At 34.3% G+C, this 21734-nt stretch overlaps 1 protein-coding gene across 10 annotated transcripts in view; it reads right to left on the bottom strand.

The window, feature by feature from the left end:
* Positions 13650 to 21734, bottom strand: part of LOC100622535 (leucine-rich repeat-containing protein 9) — a 115161-nt gene continuing 107076 nt past the window's right edge. For 8 of the 10 annotated variants that reach the window (XM_021062251.1, XM_021062234.1, XM_021102725.1 and 5 more), the window contains 3 exons: positions 17595 to 17739; positions 15929 to 16097; positions 13650 to 15011 (listed from right to left, as the gene is read on the bottom strand). In XM_021062251.1, the coding sequence (XP_020917910.1) occupies positions 14972 to 15011; positions 15929 to 16097; positions 17595 to 17739 (354 nt within the window). In that variant the 3' untranslated portion in view covers positions 13650 to 14971. Of the gene's footprint in view, positions 17740 to 21734 lie in introns of all 10 variants that reach the window. The other 2 variants (XM_021062232.1, XM_021062265.1) reach the window with 2 other exon arrangements.

Here is a 21734-nt window from a genome sequence, read left to right as displayed (position 1 = left end):
TTGGCAAGCTACCTAGGTTTGGCCATCTTCCTGGAGATTTCAGCGTAAAGCATGAGAAGTGAAGAAGCAGGAATGGTAAGAATTCATTCTGATGGCAGCAGAAATGTCCAGGGCCCAGCAACACCTGTGTAAGGCATTGACATCCTAATTGAGTTGTTCCTGTGACATGACACTGCTTAAGATTCTCACCACCCAGCTCTCCTTGGAAATTACTTATTCTTTGAGCCTGATTTTCCAGCCTTCCCGTTGATTGTATGAGCTTTTCAACATCCTATCAATTCCTTTAGTAAGTAATTTCTCATCTAAGACATAGTTTATTTTATGCATTTCTAGTTCAATTAATTAGCATAGTAGAAACTTTGAACAGAAAACCAAAATAGTGCTTTTTTAGTAGTAAATTTTTTTGGTAATTATGCAGTTTTTATTATATAGTTATTACAATTGCCTGTGTGGAATGGTTACATTTCCTTACCAAAAATTGCTCTTAATTTTATTCTTTTCAAAATATGGCTTCATGATAAGTTCTCATAAAAGGAATGCATATTTTAGAATAAGCTATATTACTTGTAGATTATGTTATGAAAATAAAATAGAGAAGATTCCTAAGGTCTTCCTAAATTCCCAGTTTTATGTAGAATGTGTGAAATACAGCGGTAGTTGGGCTTACTCTCCTACACGTAGGCATCAGTAAAATGACAGTTTGAGAGGAGTTCCCATCGTGGCTCAGTGGTTAATGAATCCGACTAGGAACCATGAGGTTGTGGGTTCAATCCCTGGCCTTGCTCAGTGGGTTAAGGATCTGGCATTGCCGCAAGCTGTGGTGTAGGTTGCAGACACGGCTCAGATGCCACATTGCTGTGGCTCTGGTGTAGGCTGGTGGCTACAGCCTGGGAACCTCCATATGCCGTGGGAGCGGCTCTAGAAAAGACGAAAAAAAAAAAAAATGACAGTTTGAGTCAGGAACATTGTCGAAATTTTGCGTTTCGAATTCCTAATTCATTTTTTTAAAGAAATAATTTTGAACATACAGAAAATTTGCAAGAATAGTACACCCAGCTTCCCCTAATGTTAACATTTTACATAACAGAAAAATGGTTGAAATCAAGCAATCAGCAATGATAAATGCTGTTAACTAATCTGCAGACTTTATTAAATTTTATGAGCTTTCCCACTAACGTCTTTATTCCAGTCCAAGATCCAGTCCAGAATCTCACATATTGAACTTAGTTGTCACATCTTCTTTTTTTTTTTTTTTTTTTTTAAAAAGCATTTGCAGATAGGAGGAATTTACAGATAGAGGCTGCTTGAAGCTGGATGTGAGGAGAAGCAAGCCCTCTGTTTTACTTTGTTGTATGTTACCTGAAGGAGGGTTTATTGGGAATGCTGGAAGTTATGGTGGAGGTGCTGAAATGGAGACCTTATCCAGATTTAAGATGAGCTAGAAACCAAGATTCCTAAAGAGGAATCATGTCACATTTTGAAGTAAGACCACCAGGGTAGAAGAGAATGGAAGTCCAGGTCAAGGAAAGAAGAGCACATGGGGTATCTGTCACATCTTCTTAGTTTCCTTCAATCTGTAACAGTTCCTCAGTTTTCATCATTCAGTACCTTTGACTTTTTTGAAGAGTTATTGGCCAGTTATATGTAGAATGTCCCTTAGTTTAGATTTTTCTGGTATTTTCTCTTGATCAGATTATGTATTTTTGGCAAGATTATCACAGAACTGATGTTGTGCCCTTATTAGTGCATCATATCAGGATATTGACATATCTTATTATTGATGATGTTAATTATCTTGTCAAGAAATTCTTAGAGATCATTCAAATATCCTTTTTTTTTACTGCCACTAATTTTAGTATCCATATATGATTCTTACCTGTGACAATTATTACTGTGGTGTTGCATAGACATGAGTATCCTTTACACATGTCAGTGTTTTTTTTTTTTGTTTTTTTTTTTTCCATAGTACCACCAAGCACTTCTCCAATTCTCAGGGGACACTAACTGGGTGTACTACAAATTTAACTTAATTCCGACACTGTCTGGAGATAGCATCAGATCCCACAGGGTAAAGACTCAGTCTCACAAGACTGGATGCACTTCAGACATCAGTTGCAAGTTTAGGTTGTTGCCTGTGCTTCTGACTGACTGGATATAAATTGCAGGTTCCTACAACTCCCTTGTCAGAATCAATTAATTTGCCAGAGTGGCTCATTCCACTCAGAGAATCACTTATGTTTACCAGTTTATTGTGAAAGATATTATAAAGGATATAGATGAAGAGGTCCATAGAGTGGGGTCTGAGTCCCAAGAGCAGGAGCTTCTATCCTCATGGAACTGCCTTAGGCCACCGTCCTATCACATGGGTATATTTACTAACGTGGAAGTTCATCAAAGTCTTATTGTTCAAGAGTTCTTATAGATCTTTAATCTCCAACCCCTACATCCCTTTCCCTTCCCAGAGGTCAGGAGATGGGGTTGAAAGATCCATCTCTCTAATCACCTGGCCTTTCTGGTGACCATTCTAGGTCATCTCATTAGCATAAACTTAGGGGTGCTGTTAAGGGGCTCCTTATCAATGACAAAAGATACCTCTATCACTTAGGCAGCCCCAGGCATTTTAGGAGCTTTATGCCTGGAACCAGAGAGAGAAACTAAATATATATTTCTTCTTATTCCACACGATCTATTGAATGGAGAAAATTATGTACCCTGATTAGAAATGAATATCTGTAAATGTGAACCTGATTGGAAATTCTTTTCATTAGTAGGTTGAAGAAATGACTGAGATGTTTCGTGAAAGACATAGGAAAAATTGTGTGGAAATGTTAAATTATTTGCAGCATTTTCTACTTCAGCTGAGAAAATCATATAATATGATTCAATTACCTCTTTTTGGGGGGGGGAAGTCAATATGATTCTTGATGGGAGCCAGGAACTACTGTTGTCAACTCGTAGTTTTTTGTTTTTTTGTTTTTGTTTTCGCCACACCTATGTCATATGGAAGTTCCCAGGCCAGGGATTGAACATGTGCCACAGCAGTGACCCAAGATGCTGTAGTGACAAAGTGACCTGCTGTGCCATAGGAGAACTCCTTGACTTGTAGTTCTAATCTCACTTTTCCTTTTGTGCAGAATAAAACTTTTTAGTCCATAGGTATGTAAGAAACAAGGAGTTAGAACTCCCTAAATCTCTAGCCAGTATGTATAAGCATATGTGTGTATATGTATATATTGCATTTCCTTTATTCATTAATCTGTTGATTGGCACTTAGTTTGCTTCCACATATTGTGGATATTGGATTAGTATTTTTTGAATTAGTATTTTTACTAATATAAAAATACTTCTGATATATACCCTGCAATGGATATTTTAGTTTTTTTTGAGGAACCTCTTTACTGTTTTCCATAGTGGCTGCACCAATTTATAATCCCATACACAGTGTTCTAGGGTTCCCTTTTCTCCATGTCTTAACCAACATTTTTTATTTTTATACATACATACATACATTTATGTATTTGTTTGTTTGTTTCTTTTTAGGGCTGCACCTGCAGCATATGGTTCCCAGGCTAGAGGCTGAATCTATAGCTGCTGGCCTATGCCATAGCCACAGCAACTCGGAATCCAAACAGTGTCTGTGACCTACACCACAGCTCACAGCAATGCTGGATCCGCAACCCACTGAGCAGGGCCAGGGTTTGAACCTGCATTCTCATGAATACTAGTTGGATTCATTTCCACTGTGCCACAATAGGAACTCCTATTTGTGTATTTTTTGATGACAGCCATTTTGACAGATGTGAGGTGTTATCTCTCTCTCTCTCTCTTTTTTTTTTTTTTTTTCCTATGCCTGTGGTATGTGGAAGTTCCTGGGCCACATATCAAACTGAACCACAGCAGTGACCTGGGCCACTGCAGTGGCAATGCCAGATAATTAACCCACTGCACCATAAGGGAACTCCCTCATTTTGGTTTTGATTTGCATTTCTCTGATGATTAGCGATACTGAGCATTTTTTTCATGTGACTTTTGACCAGCTCTTTACCTTCTTTAGAAATATGTCTCTGAAGGTCATTGGCCCATTTTATAACTATGTTGTTATTTTGATATTGAGTTTTATGAGATGTTTATGTATTTTGGATATCAGTCCCTTATAGGTCATATCACTTACAAGTACTTTCTCTCATATGTTGGCTATCTTTTCATTTTGTTGTTTCCTTTGCTATGTAAAAGGCTTTAAGTTTAATTAGGTACCATTTATTTTGACTTCTATTTTTTTTTGTCTTAGGAGACAGATACAAAAAAATATTGCTGTAATTTATGTCAGAGTATTCCATCTATGTTCTCTTCTAGGAGTTTTATGGTTTTAGGTCTTACTTAGGTCTGTAATCCATTTTGAGTTTATTTATTTTTATGTGGTGTGAGGAAATGTCCTAATCTCATTGTTCACATGTAGTTGTCCAGTTTTCCCAGCAACACTTATTAAAAAGACTTGTCTTTTTTCCATCGTATGTTCTTATTTCCTTTGTTGTAGATTAATTGACCATAATTGTGTAGGTTTATTTCTAGTCTGTTCTGTTCCACTGATCAGTATGTCTGTTTTCTGTGCTAGTACCACTGCTGTTTTGATTACTATAGCTTTGTTGTATAGTCTGATCAATTGAAGATTTGATAGGAGACTATATGTAACTGATTTTTTTGTTTTCCAAATGGTCAGGAAATAAATTTAAATTTTTATAAATTTAAAAGAATGATAAAAGTATGATGTCATGAAATAGAAGTGATGTAGTGTGTAGTAGGACAGCTTTTTGATTTATATCATTCTTTTTGTTATTTGTGTATTTACTAGGCTCTGCTATAACATTATTCATGTGTTTACCTCTTTAATACGTAGGCCATTTAGCTACAGTAAGCTCAATCACATATCCAAATGTATAAGTGGATTTATAATGGAATAGCACCTGTTTTTAAACACATAAGCTTATAAATTTTTAATATTTTTACAGACTTATACCTTCATTTAAAGAGTAGATTTGATTGTATAATTTTTTAAAAATCGTTTTTGTTCTTCTCTCCACAATCATCATGAAAAGACTCTTTATAATGAATGAAATTACAAAATTCAGTGGGAAACAAAACAGTAGGTAAATATCAGTAATTGATCTCAAGACAGAATAAACGGTTGTGATCCATTAAGGGAATTCAAGCTTCTTTAAATCAAATATGAATACAGTTACTATGGATACTAATATTCTGCTTTGTTTTCATTTGATTTTCCCCATCTAGGGTCACAATAGTATTCTTTTTTTTTTTTTTTTTTGGCTGCCCCATGGCATATGGAGTTCCCAGGTCAGGGATCAGATCCAAGCCGCAGTCGTGACCTAAGCTGCAGCTGCAGCTGCAGCAACAGTGGGTCCTTAACTCACTGTGCCAGTCCAGGGATTGAACCTGCATCTCAACACTCCCAAGATGCCGCTGATCCCATTGTGCCACAGCAGGAACTCCTAACAGTAGTATTCTTTATTTATTTTTGAATATAATTGAAAATAACTCATCAAAAAATATGTGGGATATAATATTAGAAATAAATACCTCACTTTTTAAAGTTGTTTTTGAATTATAAGAGAAAAGTGGTTTCCAAACCAAAACTAATTTCTTTCATTTTTGTTTACCCCATGCAAAAAGTTGGCTTTTTATTATCTTCAATAGCTGTCTATGGTGATGTTTAAATTCTGAAGTGACTGAAATAGTCATGTGGTAGGTACATATTTCCACTCTTTTTCTTAAGAAGCATTGGGAAAAAAAAATCTGAAAATTGCATTGTGTTAAAACAGTTCCATGATACTAGGAAATCTTCACTCTTTCTGAAGTCTGTTGCAGCTGTTGTTTAAATTCTTGATAAAGCTTAAAGAATATTTAGGTATTTAAAATTTTTAATAACCATTTAAGGATAACATTGTGTAGCCAACATTTTCATGGTTATTCTTTTTGAATGTTACCAATGGTCCAACTTGTTAATGTTAACAGGGCTTTAGTTTTATTCAGTTTCTATCTATAGAGGTTTTATTTATTTATCTGTTTGTTTGTTTGTTTATTTATTTTTTGTGGCTGCACCTGCGGCATATGAAAGTTCCTGGGCTAGGGGTTGAATTGGAGCTGCAGGTGCAGGCCTGTACCACAGCCACAGCAACTTCAGATCAGAGCCTTATCTGCGACCTATGCTGCAGCTTGTGGCAACATCTAATCTTTAACCCACAGAGTGAGGCCACCGACTGAGCCTGCATCCTCACAGACACTTTGTCAGTTTTTCGACCCACTGAGCTACAATGGGAACAATACTCTATAGAGGTTTTAGATTTATTTCCATAAAATATACTCATAGTTGCATTCAAAACTTAATATAACAAGATAATAATGCTTCAGTTTACTATACATGAAAATGTTACAACTTTCATCTAACTTGAAAAATTATTTCAGCATCTTAATAATTGAAGGAACACACACAAAAAGCAAGTCAGAATACAAAAGCACAAATCAGGAATCTTGGTCGTAAGGAATCTCCAAGGTTATATCCTTAATTCAGGCCACATTCTACACAATTTTCTTAGCTGCATTCCTACAATTGTAAATCATTCACAACTATCACCTGAGACACTGTAAATCATTGAAAATAAAATTTTATTTATTTTACTTACTAAAGCAGGAAAGTATGTCAATACATTTGACACAATTTTTCCCAAAACGTAGAATACAAATCTTCTGACTTCCAGCTAAGTAAAAAATTGCTATTCAATTATTCCAGAGTATCCTATTCTATGAGTTACATGTGTCATCTAGATTTGCTTTCTTTTTCAAGTTTTTATAATTATACATTTGTATTTTTGCCACTAACTTTAAATTAGCCTTTTTTGGGTTTGTCGTAGGAGGATAGGGAATTTTGACATAGTGTACTGATTGCTATGGACCATAATGTCAAATTGTTAAAATTATATGAGACCTATATGTTGTATTTTTACTTGCATGTGTATGTATATTGTGTATGTGGTATTGAGGCTACCCCAAAATATGTCTCAATGGGATATTGATAATTTTGAATTAAAGTTACCTAACAAATGACCTATACAAGAGGAACACATTGCCTCCCTCCTGTCTCCCTGAAGGCAGGAAATAAATCTCCCATGTGAAATGTGCCCTTGCTGTACCTGGAGGTTAGAAAGACATAGGATTCAGGGACCCTAAGCTTGTATAAGCAAAACCTTGTTTCTTTACTAATTACTACCCAAGCCCAAACTTTGTCTGAATTCCTTACTATTTAAGCATCCAAGCCCGAGTTTCTTTGTCCTGCCAAATTCTTACAAATTTATTTTTCTTTATGTAAAAAGATATAAAAGCTGCTTGCTTTTGGTCACTCTCTGAGCATCATTTTATAATCTCCTGTGTGCACAAGATAAAATGCTTTTCTACTGTTAATTTATCATGTGTAAATTTTATTAGTCTAGCCACAAGAACTCAAGGCAGGTAGAAGGGAAATTTTGCCCCCTCATCCCCGACAGTTGTACGTATACATTAAATTCATGATGAACACTATATTGTTGCTTAAAACCTCCAGTGGTGGCAATTTAAAGACTGTTTTGTTGCTAATAATGGTTTAATACCTAAAGCTGAACAGAGTTGGTCACAAGGTAAATTAACCAGGGAAATATACCAATTTTGACTTCATTTCCATCCTATTGAATGACTGCATTCATTCTCTTAAGATTTAAAGCTCTTCATTCTACTGTTCTTCAACACTCTATAGAATTCCAGCTTGCTTTTCACCTATCTTTTAACAGTTTAACATAGATGGCTGGATCAAGTCCATTGTTCCAATTGTATGTAGCTTAAAAAGCTCTGCAGTATTTTACTCTTTCCATTGTATCTGGCTTCCCTGAGTGCTCTGCTCAGGGCATTTTACTCCTATTCTGTTTTCTAAAGCCATTTATGCCTTTTCTTTCTGAAGACACTTGTTCCTCTGCGCACTCAAACTGACTTCTCCCCATTCTATTTTCTTAACTAAAAATGCACCATTAAGGTTGACTGAAATCATTTAAAGAACTTCAGAAAAAAAAAAGACCATAAGAAAGTAAGCTACCAGTGTTTGTAAATACCTGTTTTTAATCAAATTAATAGGATGAAATAAGAAATAATTGGAAACTTAAAAATGTTATTGATGTATTTTTTACAGATTAGTCTTTTTTGGTTGTTCTTTGAGAAACATAAAACTTTTGGGGACAGGAAGGGAATGGGGGCATTATCTTATAATTAAAGATGAAGTCAATAGTCTAAAGGTAGAGCCAAAATACTAAAATTATTTAAAACACTTTCTAGAAAAAAATTATATTTTACAATAAGCAAGATATAAAATAAAACATGCAGATCCATGATTAAAGTCTAGAGCTTTTAAGCCACATGACCTTAATATTTTTCTGTTTAAAATATATTGTTATTTAAAAATAAATGTAACCATAATGGTTTACAAAATCCTAAACTATACATGATTTATTTAATATCATCACTAACTTTTTTTTCCTTTTCATAATGGTTAAAAATGGAACTCTATTGATATGAAATATTTTAAACATTTGGAAGATCATTAGAATTATAAAATTAAAAACTGGAAGAAAATATAGAATACTATTTGTGCAAAATACTTCACATCTGTTTTCATTTTATTGTTTGATCAAAACACAGTTGTTCCCATTGTGGCTCAGTGGTAACAAACCCGACTAGAATCTATGAGGATGCGGGTTCAATCCCTGGCTCCACTCAGTGGGTTAAGGATCTGGCATTGTGAGCTGTGATGTAGGTTGCACTCGAGGCTCAGATCTGGCATTGCTGTGGCTGTGCTGTAGGCTGGCAGCTGCAGCTCTAATTTGATCCCTAGCCTGGGAACTTCCATATGCTGCACCTGCAGCCCTGAAAAAAAAAAAAAAAACAAAACACACACACACAATTAATTTTTAAAAGTTACCAAAATATTTTACCCTGATGGATTTTTATTCAGAGCATATAGAAATACTTTTATTTTTAATAATACAATATAAGGAAAATATTCTAATTTTAAAATTAGCACTGCAGAATCACCAGTATTTTATATGGAAAATGATATCAACGAATTTGTTTTTTGATATACCTAAAAGAGTATATAGTTAAGGTAAGGACTTGTAGATCACACATAAATGATAAATAATTTTATTTTAAGTAATTAACACTATCAAAGCTACTTCTAACTTCCTTTGAGTATATTATTCTGTTTTTAGGTTATAGAATTTCATGTTTTTGCTATAATATAATTTATTTTATTTTAATTATAAGGAAAAATCATCACCAAAACAAAATTTTAAGATTAAAAATGCAGATTGAACCTGAGAAATGTTTTTTTCTGTAGTTTATAAAAAACAATTTTATTTATAAATCAAAGAAAAAGTAATAATTCATAGTTTTATAAGATAAAGACTTGTGAAATAAAATATTCCCAATAAAATAACTGTGTACTTTTTGCCGACCTAGTTCTAAAAGGCAGCTGCAAACTTAAGTTGCAATTTAGTGTAGATTTTGCTTCAAAAATACTTAAATAATGTGGATGGATCTAGAGGATGTTATGCTAATACAAGTTAGAGATATAGATACCATATGATCTCACTTATGTGTGGAATCTACAAAACAAAACAAAATGAAAACAGATTCATAAATACAAAGAATGGGTGGTTGCCAAAGGGGAGGCATGTATGGGTAGGAGATGAAATAGACGAAGAAAAGTAGATTAAGAGGTACAAACTTTCAGTTATAAATAAGCCAAGGGACATAATATACAGCATAAGGAATATGGTCAAGAATATTGTAACAACTTTGTATGGGGTCAGATGGATACAAAACTTAGAGTGGTGCTCATTTTATAATGTATATAAATGTCAAATTATTGTGTAGTACACCTGAAAATAATATAATATTGTACATCACCTATACTTCAATTTTAAGAAAAAGACAGAATTTCAATAATGGAGGAAAGTACAGAGAGATGAACAAGAAGAGTGGTTAAGCACTTGGAGGTCATCCAAAGCTGTAGGTTTTATGGCAGGGGAATAATAATAATAATAAAAAAACCCCAGCTTCTATAGAAAAACAGACAGATTTGATTAGTTTCATTGAATAACCAGCAGAACTTGGCTGTAAGTGCTTGCTTCTACTCTTATAGAACCATAAATAATTTACTTTTTATATAAGTAACATTTAATTGGAGCTAAGAGCCTATAGCATAACAGTAAAATACATCATTTTAAAACATTAAATACTTCTCATAATGTATGATAGCTTATGAAAGAATAGTAAAATGACATTACTTAAACATAGGATTATTTTAAAACGTCATGAGTGTCTACAAAGACACATACACAGAGCCACACTGATTATTCTGTGCAAAAATATGTTCACAACCATAGTTAATTTTGTGTAAGTAGTAAAGAAATAAAATAAATAAAAGTTCTAATAAGCAGTTAGTTATAGTCAGTCTTCATAAATAGAGATCAGAAGATCACTTTGATATTATATATATTCAATTCAGCATTGTAGGCTCCTTGACTATAGTTAAAGTGCCCTAATTTTTAGCTTTCCAGGTTGTTTGTGGAATTGTCTTTAATTTAAAACAAGTCATATAATCATGGATATGACTACATGGAAAATAAATTTATCAAGATATTTTCTGGGAGGGGGTGCAAAGAACTAATTTTACAGTAGAAATCATATATTTTCCCTAATCTTGATATACTGAAAGAGAATGGATAGTTTACAGTTTTTATGCACATTAGGGCTCAATAACAGCTGATTTATAAACACATTAGGAATAATTAAATGTCAATTCATTTGTAGTAATCAAAACAATGAATTTAGGGTTGAAAAAAATCTAAGATTTTTAAAGCCAGTTTCTTGTAGTTCCTGTTCTGGTGCAGTGGAAATGAATCAGACTAGTATCCATGAGTATGCAGTTTCGATCCTTGGCCTTGCTCAGTGAGTTGGGGATCTGGTGTTGCTGTGAGCTGTGGTGTAGATCGAAGATGTGGCTTGGATCTTGCGTTGCTGTGGCTGTGGTGTAGGCCAGCAACTGTAGCTCAGATTTGACTCCTAGCCTGGGAACTTCCATATGCTACGGGTGCAGCCCTAAAAAGCAAAAATAAAAATAAAAAAGACACATGAAGACAATACATGTCAAATCTTCTTCATAGGTTTGTTAGTAGGATAAACCATGTAAAATAGACTAGTGGTTTATATATATTCAGCGTTCTTTTCTGGTTTTGTGATAATCAGTTGTGAAGTGTGTTATTAATAATTTAAAATTTTGCAGTTGGTGAATGGTTTACTAAAAAAAATAATTTAAAGCAGATCTGAAGTCATTTCTGTAAAAACACTTCTCGTTCAATTACATTTTCATTTATTTTGTTGACTAGCAAGGGGATGAAGTTATAGCTACTGCTTTAAGAAATGTGTGTAACCAATAGCTTAACCTACCTAGGCATTTACCTACCTAGGCATTCCCAGGGGAGTATGTTGTGCATCATGTCAGCATCATCTGCTCTCATGGCAGAAAAAAATTCAGAGCTACTGGGTCAAATTATCTTAGAAATCATCCCCTTCATTGCTTTTATATGGAATTATTGTATATTTATATTAAAATGTTCTTAAGGTTGAGTCAGTGTCTGTTTTCTGTGCAGCACCTAGCAATACCTAAATATATGTTTATTATTATTCTTAGTGTTACTATTAAATTATGTAATACAAATTTGCTTTCAAGAAGAAATTCAGATTAAAAAAAATTATAGTTCTCTTGTGACGCAGTGGGTTAAGGATCCAGCATTGTCACTGCAGCAGCTTGGTTTGCTGCTGTGGTATTGGTTCGATCCCTGGCCGGGGAACTTTCACATGCCGCTGGCATAGCCAAAAAGAAATTATAATAAAAATGATATTTCAGAATTTAACAGTATGTTCATAAAAATAAAATGATGGCTCTCAAATATATTACAAATGCATAGGAAAAATGGCTAAAAAAATGTCAAATGTTAAGTAGATACTGGATAATATACTGCTTTATACTTTTCTACTCTTATAAATTTTTCTCTGGTAAAAAACTGTTACTTTATTTTTCCCATCCAGTTTATTATTTACAAAGACACTTTTTATTATAAAAGTAGTGTATATTGAGTATTTCATTTACACATAATCATAAGAGAAAGAAAAAGCAAGATGATGCCACGTTACTAACAGATAGTGAAGAGCAGATACTTATCATAACACTGTACTAAAAGCAGCTGTCAAAATTAAAGGGCAACAAAGACATCTTCTGGACATCTTAAGAACTGCATAGTTGCTTTATAAACAAAGTTCTTTTTCTACCTTAGAGTAATAGTTGTTTAAAAACCACATGTTAAGAAGGGTAAAACCAATCTGTATTAGGTTTGAAATTTTATTTTATTTTTGAGGGATACACTATCGCGACATGGAAGTTCCTGGGCTTTGGGTCAGATGGGAGCTTCAGCTGCCAGCCTACACCACAGCCACAGCAACGTCAGATCCGAGCAACATCTGCGACCTACACTGCAGCTCATGGCAACAGTGGATCCTTAACCCCCTGAGTGAGGCCAGGGATCGAACCTGCATCCTCATGTATACCAGCTGAGTTCTTAACCAGCTGAGCCCTAATGGGAACTCCAGGTTTGAATTTTTAAAAATTACATGATTAAATTACAAACATACAGTATCTAAAGAAGAGAAAAGATACAAAATTGTTGCATACACATTGGAATTAGTTTCCAAAATATCCTTAAGACCATTTCCAGATAAATTATAAAATACAAATATTTTAGTAAAAATAATTTATTTTCATGTAGGGAACACATAAAATAATATGAAAATTACATGTAGTATTGAACCACCACTTGCAAAATTTAAATAGAATACTTCATGAATCATGGAGCCCATTGATAGAAAATATGATGGGCAATTTCATCATTAAGAACTGTGTTTAATACATTCAATACCATGTTTGATTGATTTTTTTCTATGCAGTGTATTTTAGAAAAATTATTTACAGTGAAATTCAGTTGAGTCCAAAGTTTATTTTATTTTATTTTTGTCTTTTTGCTATTTCTTTGGGCCGGTCCTGCGGCATATGGAGGTTCCCAGGCTAGGGGTCGAATCGGAGCTGTAGCCGCTGGCCTCTGCCACAGCCACAGCAACTCGGGATCCAAGCCACGTCTGCAACTTACACCACAGCTCACGGCACCCACTGAGCAAGGGCAGGGACTGAACCCGCAACCTCATGGTTCTTAGTCGTATTCGTTAACCACTGCGCCACGACGGGAACTCCAGTTGAGTCCAAATTTTAAATGTGTCCACTCTGTTTGAGCATGTGTTTTACTTAGCCTAAAATGCGCTTGTAAAATTGTATCACTATAGGCACATTTAATGAATTTTGAGTATAAAATAGTACGCTTTTATTCTTAGAGCTTGAATGGCTAGGTGCACTCATAGTTTGGCACTTCCTTTAGGAAGTACTATTGTTGCCAGAATTTGGTCCTGTCTGTCAGTGCCGAATTGAAACACAGAGACAGAGTTCTGGGTAAAGGAGAAAAAAACAGCTTTATTGCTTTGCCAGGCTAAGGAGGGTCACAGCAGGCTAATGCCTTAAAGACTGTGCTCCCCTCCCCCCCAAATTGCGAGGAGTTTTAGAGTAAAAAGGAGAAAAACAGGTTTTCAGATAGGAATCAGGATTGGAACAAACATGCATTCTACTTTGGGGGAATCTTAGTCATCAAAGCTGGAGTCAGGAGATGTTCACGATGGTGTTTTTCTGGGTTATTGCCTAGAACAACAGGACTTGTGAAAAGGGCCTATTGATCAGAAATTAGAACAAACCAAGAACGTTCCTGGTAAACATCACGTGCTAATAATCTTTAGCGCACAGGCAATTATGCTCAGAGTGCCTAATCTTTACGGGTGATTTTGTTTAGGGTGCAATTAAGTCAGGAAGAAGGACAAAGAAAGACTCTAGGCTGTTCAGTTTTAAAGTATTCCTTTCTAAAAGAAGCATAAGGAATATAACTTTTCTCTTAGGTGTATAAGATGCCTATATTATTATGTGTATCCTTGAGAGGGAACCAGGATCCTGCCCCAAGGCTGTACTGTTGTTGCTCGACTGTTCCTCCCTTCCCTGATCTGCAACTGTCTGAAGCTGTCCCTAGGAACTCAGGAAAGGTCATGGTGGCCGAATGAGGCCCATTTCCTAAGAACAAGAAATGGGGGACATGGAAAGGCTTTTGTGCCCAGGAGCCCCACAGGCCCTGTCCAGTTTCACTATTGATGCCTATGATTTATTCTTAGGGCAGACCCAGTTTGAGGATTTTTTTTTTCCTGAAATATAGTCCTAAACTAATTTGTAGTTCAACTAGCAAAATTCAACCTGCATTAGTAATAGTGTGTTTTGTTAGAAATGTATGCTTTAACTTTAGGTAAGCCTAAATGAACAGATATTCTACAAATTAAAATATGCTTATTTCCTACAATTATGTTTTTTCGTATCTTTATATGACAAGCCAAAATGAGATTTTTGCAACTAAATGGTTTCCACTAAATATTTGATTTTTTAGACTTTGTTTTATGTCACTTGTATCTTTTCAAATTGTATGATATATTATTTCATGATTTTTCAAACATGAAATTCAAATGAATAATTAGGATAACCATAAAAAAGTTTAAGAGGGGGGATATAAAATAAAATTCACCAAGGGTGATAGAGATTATCTTCATATGGATCAGGTGCTTCAGTAACATAAGTAACATGATTGTCTTATATATATTTTTTCACTGACACTGTCTAATAGTTTTTGTACAACTACTAAACAGAAATAGGTTTCTTGGTGTATATTCATTTCTCTTTAGGCAGTTACATTCGATTTGATCTTGGAAAGTGGCTGCCGGGAATTCTGTCAGAAACAAAATAATTTATGAGTCAGATAATTGTGACGGTTTCTTAATGGATCAGCTAATTTAAGGTAATTCTTCAGTAAATAATTTTTATATTTTATATGTGTACAATTTAAAAAAGACAACACAGGAGAGAAAAATATCCTATTTTTGGCTATCTATAAATCAGGTTATCATGAGGATATAACCTATTGATATCAAAATATGATATCAATATAGTATACTCAATAAATATATACTCAGTGGGATACGACTGATTATAGCAGGGAAATCACTATGGCAGGAGCCAGGCCTAAGCTAGACCTGCTGCTAGATCACCTTTAATAGATGATCCAGAGCTTGGTTACAAAGAAGCTAGAGGACATGACAGCTGTTGAGCAGCAGAGCAAATTCTTAATGAGAAGTAGCAGGTTCTTTAGGCCTTCAGCCTGCCTCTAGGGCTTGGATCCAAACTGGAGGAAGGCAAGTGGGAATTATAAGGAGAAGTTTGAAGAATATACATAGTTCTCAGCCTTTGCGATTTCAGAGTTGAATTTATCTGTTGTTCAAAATATAAGTGAACTGATTTGCATATTCAGTGATTAGAAGTGACTCGGGAGAGAATACAATTAATAGTAGTTCCATAATTGTTTTAGTGTTTCCTTACCTAAGTACTGGGTGAACACTATTCTACTTTGATAGCCAACTCTAAAAAGCATTTTTTGAATTATGCTTTATATATACTGGACTTTGAGAAAGGTTTGGCAAATATGAGAGAAGAAGCCTTATGCTATCTGACAGTTTCTTCCCAGCTCACAGAGTAAATATGTGGTAGAATATAACAATATTTCCCATTTCTATACATGACAGGCAAATTCAGGGAGTTCTTTTTTATTTTAATGATGAGAAACAATGTCAAAACACAAAATAGCTTTACCTTTCCTCATCTTGGTTGCCCTGGTACATTTGTGCACTTGGAGATGCCATATTCTGATGTGATAAAAGAGATGGAGAGAGATTTATCCCTCTGAGTTGCCTAAAAGCTATTTCTGCATGGATGCTCCGAGGATTACTCATCAGAATCCCTGCATTCTTGTTTTGTTTGTCTGAAATTAGGAATTAGGAACCAATGAAAAGCATTAATAAATTAATAACTTCTGTTGTCCTTTAGCTGAATGTGTGCTATACATATTTCATAACATGAATTAAAAACTTTAAATAAAAATATAGAATTGAAATACATTTCTAGTACTTAATGCTGCTTAAATTTTTCTGAGCTAATGAACCAATTTGATACCTTTTTAGCAATTAAAAAATATAAATGTTCAGAGCTCGTGTGCTATTATAAATTTATAGAGAAAGTAACTATACTTTTCAAAACAAAAATTGGGGCAATACAGTCAGAAAATAGTAAAGAAACAGAACTTTTCCAGAAAATACTAAAAAGTAGTTGTACAATGAATCTTAATGAAAGATATTTGAGAAGAAAGTTATGGAGATGAATCCATGCCAAGAAAAAAGGTATTGAAGACATTACTGAAGATGACAGTGATGACACTGTACTATCAAGGAGGCCAATAACAATTTGGTATGTTCAGTTTTACTGATAGTTGTATCTATTGGGCAGAAGCATAAAAATTCTCACTGTGATTAAAATGTTGAAGCCATAAGTATGTAGGAGGATGAAAAATAAAAAATACATCTTAACATAGTAAATTATGTTTGGTTTCTTTTAACTGAGTTTCTTTTAAAAATAATTGGATAGAGAGATCTACTTTTTTTAGTAGGCTCTTAGATCATTTTATCACTATTGTGATGTTCAGTTTTATTGTCTAACAGTGGTCTGAGGTCAAGTGAAATGTTATAAAGAATGGAAGAGATGAGCCCTCAGAGAAGGAGCAGCTATTCCCAGTTTCCTGAAAATTATAGCCAGTGAAGATCTAGAATAAGGGAATAGCCTTGATCCAAACCTGAGCGAATATATATATATATAATTCTATTATACCTGAGCGAATATATATATATATATCATTCTATTATATATATAATAGAATGAACCATTTCCATGCTCTGTCCTTTTAATATTCCCTTCCTTTAGAGAGCTATCTCTTGAAACTGTTCCCTATTGATAGCTTCATGAATATTTTACTAGTGGTTTCAAGGATAAAATTTGACCTTCTCCTTGTTAAGATATCCTTCATACTCCAAGACTCTGCTGTTACTAATATTTTTAAACCTCTGATTTCTTTTAGTAGGACATACTAATTAACTGGTTTTAGCAGTTAGTTCAGCTATGAAATACATAAAATGAAATAAAATAAATGTCAAGAAATAATTGTGCAAGTATCACAAAGTTCAAATTGCAAGCAAATGCTTAGTTACAACATATTGGAAGTTGAGCAAAACTAAAAAATACTATAGATTCTTTGAAATCAGAATGGTTACATGAAACGAACAAATATTCAATTTTAGCAAACGTAAATTTAAAATATGCAATTTAAGCAGTATTAGAAATGAAAGTGAGACTTTTGTTTGAAATTATGTGGGTTTTTGGTTGCCGTTGTTTGTTTTTTCCCATTCACTCAGAAATTCTGTCGAAATACCTTCAACTTCAGGAGTTAAAGTGAAGTCAGATCCCAAGTAATGGCTAAATCCACCAGGCGGAATTACATTTGTTATCTTAATGGGAGGAGCTTTCACTTGGCCAAAGGATCCACCATCCACAGGAGAGTTGGTAACAGGAATAAACTAATAAAATAAAAGTGAAGAATGCCTTACCTCCAAAACTCAAATCAATAGATTTAGCCTTTCTACAGCTCCATTTGGATAGTCAACTTAAATTTTTTTTAGGTCAGAGTTATATACTTGCCTAAACTCAGAGTTGCTATGAGGCAAAAACCGGGAAACAGATGATCTTTTGGGCTCTTAGCCTCCCTTAGAACCTTATGCTCTGTTTTTTTTCAGACTTCATTGTACTCATTACAGCAATCTAGTGTGGTGGCACCTCCCCCTTTCCAAAGGGTCTTAACAAGGTAAGTGTAGAAATAAGAAAATGAGAATTAAGCCTTTCCCCCTTTGTAATTTTTTTTTTTTCTGAACAGTAATTTCTAGATGATAAAGAGTTTTGTTTTTGTGTACCTCACATTACCTCATCAGGTGTCTTACAGTTAATTAGTTTTTCAAAAACAAGTAAATAAAATGGGGACTAAGAAAAGCATCTTACAACAATCACTTTTAATCAGTGTGCTGACTCTCTAAATAGTGTTTACATTTAAAATTGGTTGAGGATTAAGAGGCTTTTAAAAGAATTTCAGGAATCAGCAAATGGAGGAGAGAAGTATTTTAGGCTGGAGACTCGGTTTTCCTAGAAATATAGGCCTTCTCTGTCTTGAGGAAGACTGACCTTGTTTTTACTTTAAAAAATATGAATCCTTAATATATGATTCAATTTATTTAGGGATATAGGCTTTTATCATTTGTGTAAAATTACTGATTTCCCTCATATTTCTGGAAGTGTAACCAAAATGCAGCTTCCTAATGAGCACTAAGGTATCAGGCCTTTTACTAAAGCTGGTCCCCAATTCCCTAATTCCTTTGTGGGAATTTCTGCCCGTCACTAATCTAGAATGTTGTCAGATTTTCTTCTGAAACCAAAGCACCAAAATGTTCTGGTTTAAAGGACAACTTTAGATTTCATTCATTCCCTCTTTATTTGCTGTTTAAAAAGAAAGAAGAGCAGCAATGAAAACAAAGAAAAAATACATTAGACTGAACTGATAAAGTTGAAAAGTATTCTGTTCTTATGTCTTTTGGATAGCTAAATGAAATAATAGCTTAATTTTGTTCTAGCCAGGAAAATAAAAATTATTAGTGCATCTTAACATAGATTTCTATAAGATAAAGACTTCATTTATCACCTTTATTTTACTACCATGTATAGATGAATTTAAAAAAAATCCCCATTTTTAAAATAAAATATTTATATATAGAATAAATGGAAAGATAAAGTCTTATATATGATACTGATTCACATGTCAAGACTAGGTATCTAGAATCACTTTAAACAACATCCTGGTATAGTAGTGGGAAAAATCTTAGTTTACTATATAAGAAATAGAAAGGAATCGCCAACAAGCAAAGCTTCTGAAATACTCATCCATCATTGACTAAAATTTGAGTTTATGGTTTTTTTTTTTTGCTATATTAATCCAATTAAAATATATATGGGAAGTGAGATCTTCAAAGTTGCTCTGAGTGATTTCTTTAAATATAATTTTTTTTTTTTTTTTTGTCTTTTGAGGGCCACACCCACGGCATATGGAGGTTCCCAGGCTAGGGGTCTAATCAGAGCTATTGCTGCCAGTCTACGCCAGAGCCACAGCAACATCAGTCAGAGCCGTGTCTGCGATCTATACCACAGCTCACAGCAACACCAGATCCTTAACCCACTGAGCGAGGCCAAGGATTGAACCTGAGACCTCATGGTTCCTAGTCGGATTCATTTCTGCTGCACCATGATGGGATCTCTGATTTCTTTAAATATAATGTAATGAGTATTTATGAAATTATATGGAATTTTTCAAATGTAGCCAACATTACCTTAAAACAGAATTTATAAATTTTAATGTGACAATTTGGATAGGTCTCTCACTGGAGGCCTCACATATGTGGTATGGTAGGCAGATGTCTATGTCCTAATTCCCCAAAGATGTTTACGTCCTAATCTCTAAAACTTGTGAATGCTTTATACAGCAAAAGGGACTTTTCAGGCATAATTAAGGATTCTGAGATGGGGCAATTATCCTGGATTATCTAGGTGGGCCCAATACAAGGGTCCTTGTATGAGGGAAGTAGGAGGGTCAGAGTGAAAGAAGATGTGATGATGGCATTGTTGGAAGAGGGCCTGGAGCCAAGGAAAGCAGAGATCCTCCAGATGTTTGAAAAGGGAAAGAGTACATTCTCTCCTAGAGCTTCCAGAAATTATGCAGCCCTGCTGATACTTTTGATTTTAGCTCTGTGAGACTGATTTTTAGACTTGTGACCTCCGGAATTGTAAGATAGTAAATTTGTGTTGTTTCAAGACATAAATTTGAAGTAATTTTTTATGAGAGTAATAAGAAACTAAACTTCCCCTCACTTTTCACTTCTGGAAGCAAGAAGTGACTTGCTCATGGAATATAAAAGCGAGAAAGGGAAGGAAGGCTTAAATCATTGAACTAAATTTTATTTGATTATTTGTTCTCTTTTTTAAAGACAATTGCCTGTGACAATTTTGGTAAATGACATTAGATACTGTTCTCTCTTAGTTATACAGATTAGTAGCTAAGTTTTTTTTTTTTACAAAGCATAGTTTTTAGGAAAACATTTGTAGATATAACCCACAAACAAACCAGATTCCTTTGCCTGATCTAGATAATCTTTATTAATACTGTAAAACTGTAAGTCTTGCAGGTCTCTGTAGCTTTTGGCAATAATAGAATCCCCTTGGTTAACTAAAAAAAGTGAGGGGTAATAAAAATTCAGGGAATAATAAGAATTATATATATAATTCTAGAAAATTTGAAACATGAAAGTACATATGCTCACCTGTCTTTTGATGAAGGGCCAAGGCCTATTCTGTAAGGAAGAGTCCCTTGATTGGGTATTTTATCTGACTGCTAAGTCCACCCTTAAGGTTTGTGTATAATTTCCAGTTTTAGTTTCTTTAAAGTAGCAAGAATTTAACATGTGGAGAAATTTGAATACAAGAAACTGTCTAGATTTTTAAAAATAATTTTCCCATGTATTTTGTCTGAATTTTTATAATTTTCCCCCTTATTTGGCAGTTTTTTTCCTCCCAACTTAATTTGACATTGTTTGTATAAATTGATCTTTATGCAGACTTTGCAAAGAATCCCATTTAGTTTTCATAGAAACATAGGAATAATAAAGTTTGTACTTATGTATCTATTTAAAATAAAAGACTAACATAACAAGTCTCTGAAAAAACAGTCAACTCTTAATAAATATGTGACTCTATTGCTGAAGGCAAAAGCGAGCTAGAGAGGAGCCTACTAGTATCAACCGTTCCATGTGTTCTGGGAATCAGTTTGTTTCATGAATGGAATGGAGAGTGTTGGTTAATCCAGTGAAATAAGTGAAAATATCTACAGTTGTCTTATCTCTTTCCTCTTCAATATAACTTTTAAAAGTAATCTTCGTTCATTGACTAGTGCCCTTATTCTCTGGCTTTCACTTATGTTAGTGATTCACTTATATTCTTACTGCCCCACCCTAGTCCATGTTGTCATACTCTCTTTCTTGGATTATTCTAAAAGCTTTTTATTGGTTTTCTTGCCTCCTTCCTCTTCTTCCTCAAACTTTGCAAAGGCACAGCTCTAGCAATGTTACTTCTTTGTTCAAAAACGAGAGCTTTTCTGTGTTAAATTTAGTTGTTTGAAGATGGTCATGAAGAATCCTGGTGGTCAGTGACAGTTTCCAAATGATACAGTTTTGTGGGTTCTTCTCTCTTTAACCTCTTCCCTGTTATGATCAGATACCCTATTAGGGTTCATGGGCAAAAGACCCAATTATTCTGCCAATATACAAGAAAAGAGACACGCCCCTCCCTTGTTAGATGAACTCTACATCTAGAGAGTTTGAGGTCAGTGTTCTTTCCTTCCCATCCTATCTCCTAAGTGGAAAGAGTGTGTTAGTTTTTGTTTATAAGAGTGTTATGCTGTAGTTTCTTACTTTCTAGGATT

The sequence above is a fragment of the Sus scrofa genome, chromosome 1 (assembly GCF_000003025.6).
Source record: "Sus scrofa isolate TJ Tabasco breed Duroc chromosome 1, Sscrofa11.1, whole genome shotgun sequence".
Taxonomy (NCBI): domain Eukaryota; kingdom Metazoa; phylum Chordata; class Mammalia; order Artiodactyla; family Suidae; genus Sus; species Sus scrofa.
Note: the sequence above shows the minus strand (reverse complement) of the source record. Positions and strands in the feature narration are given on the sequence as shown.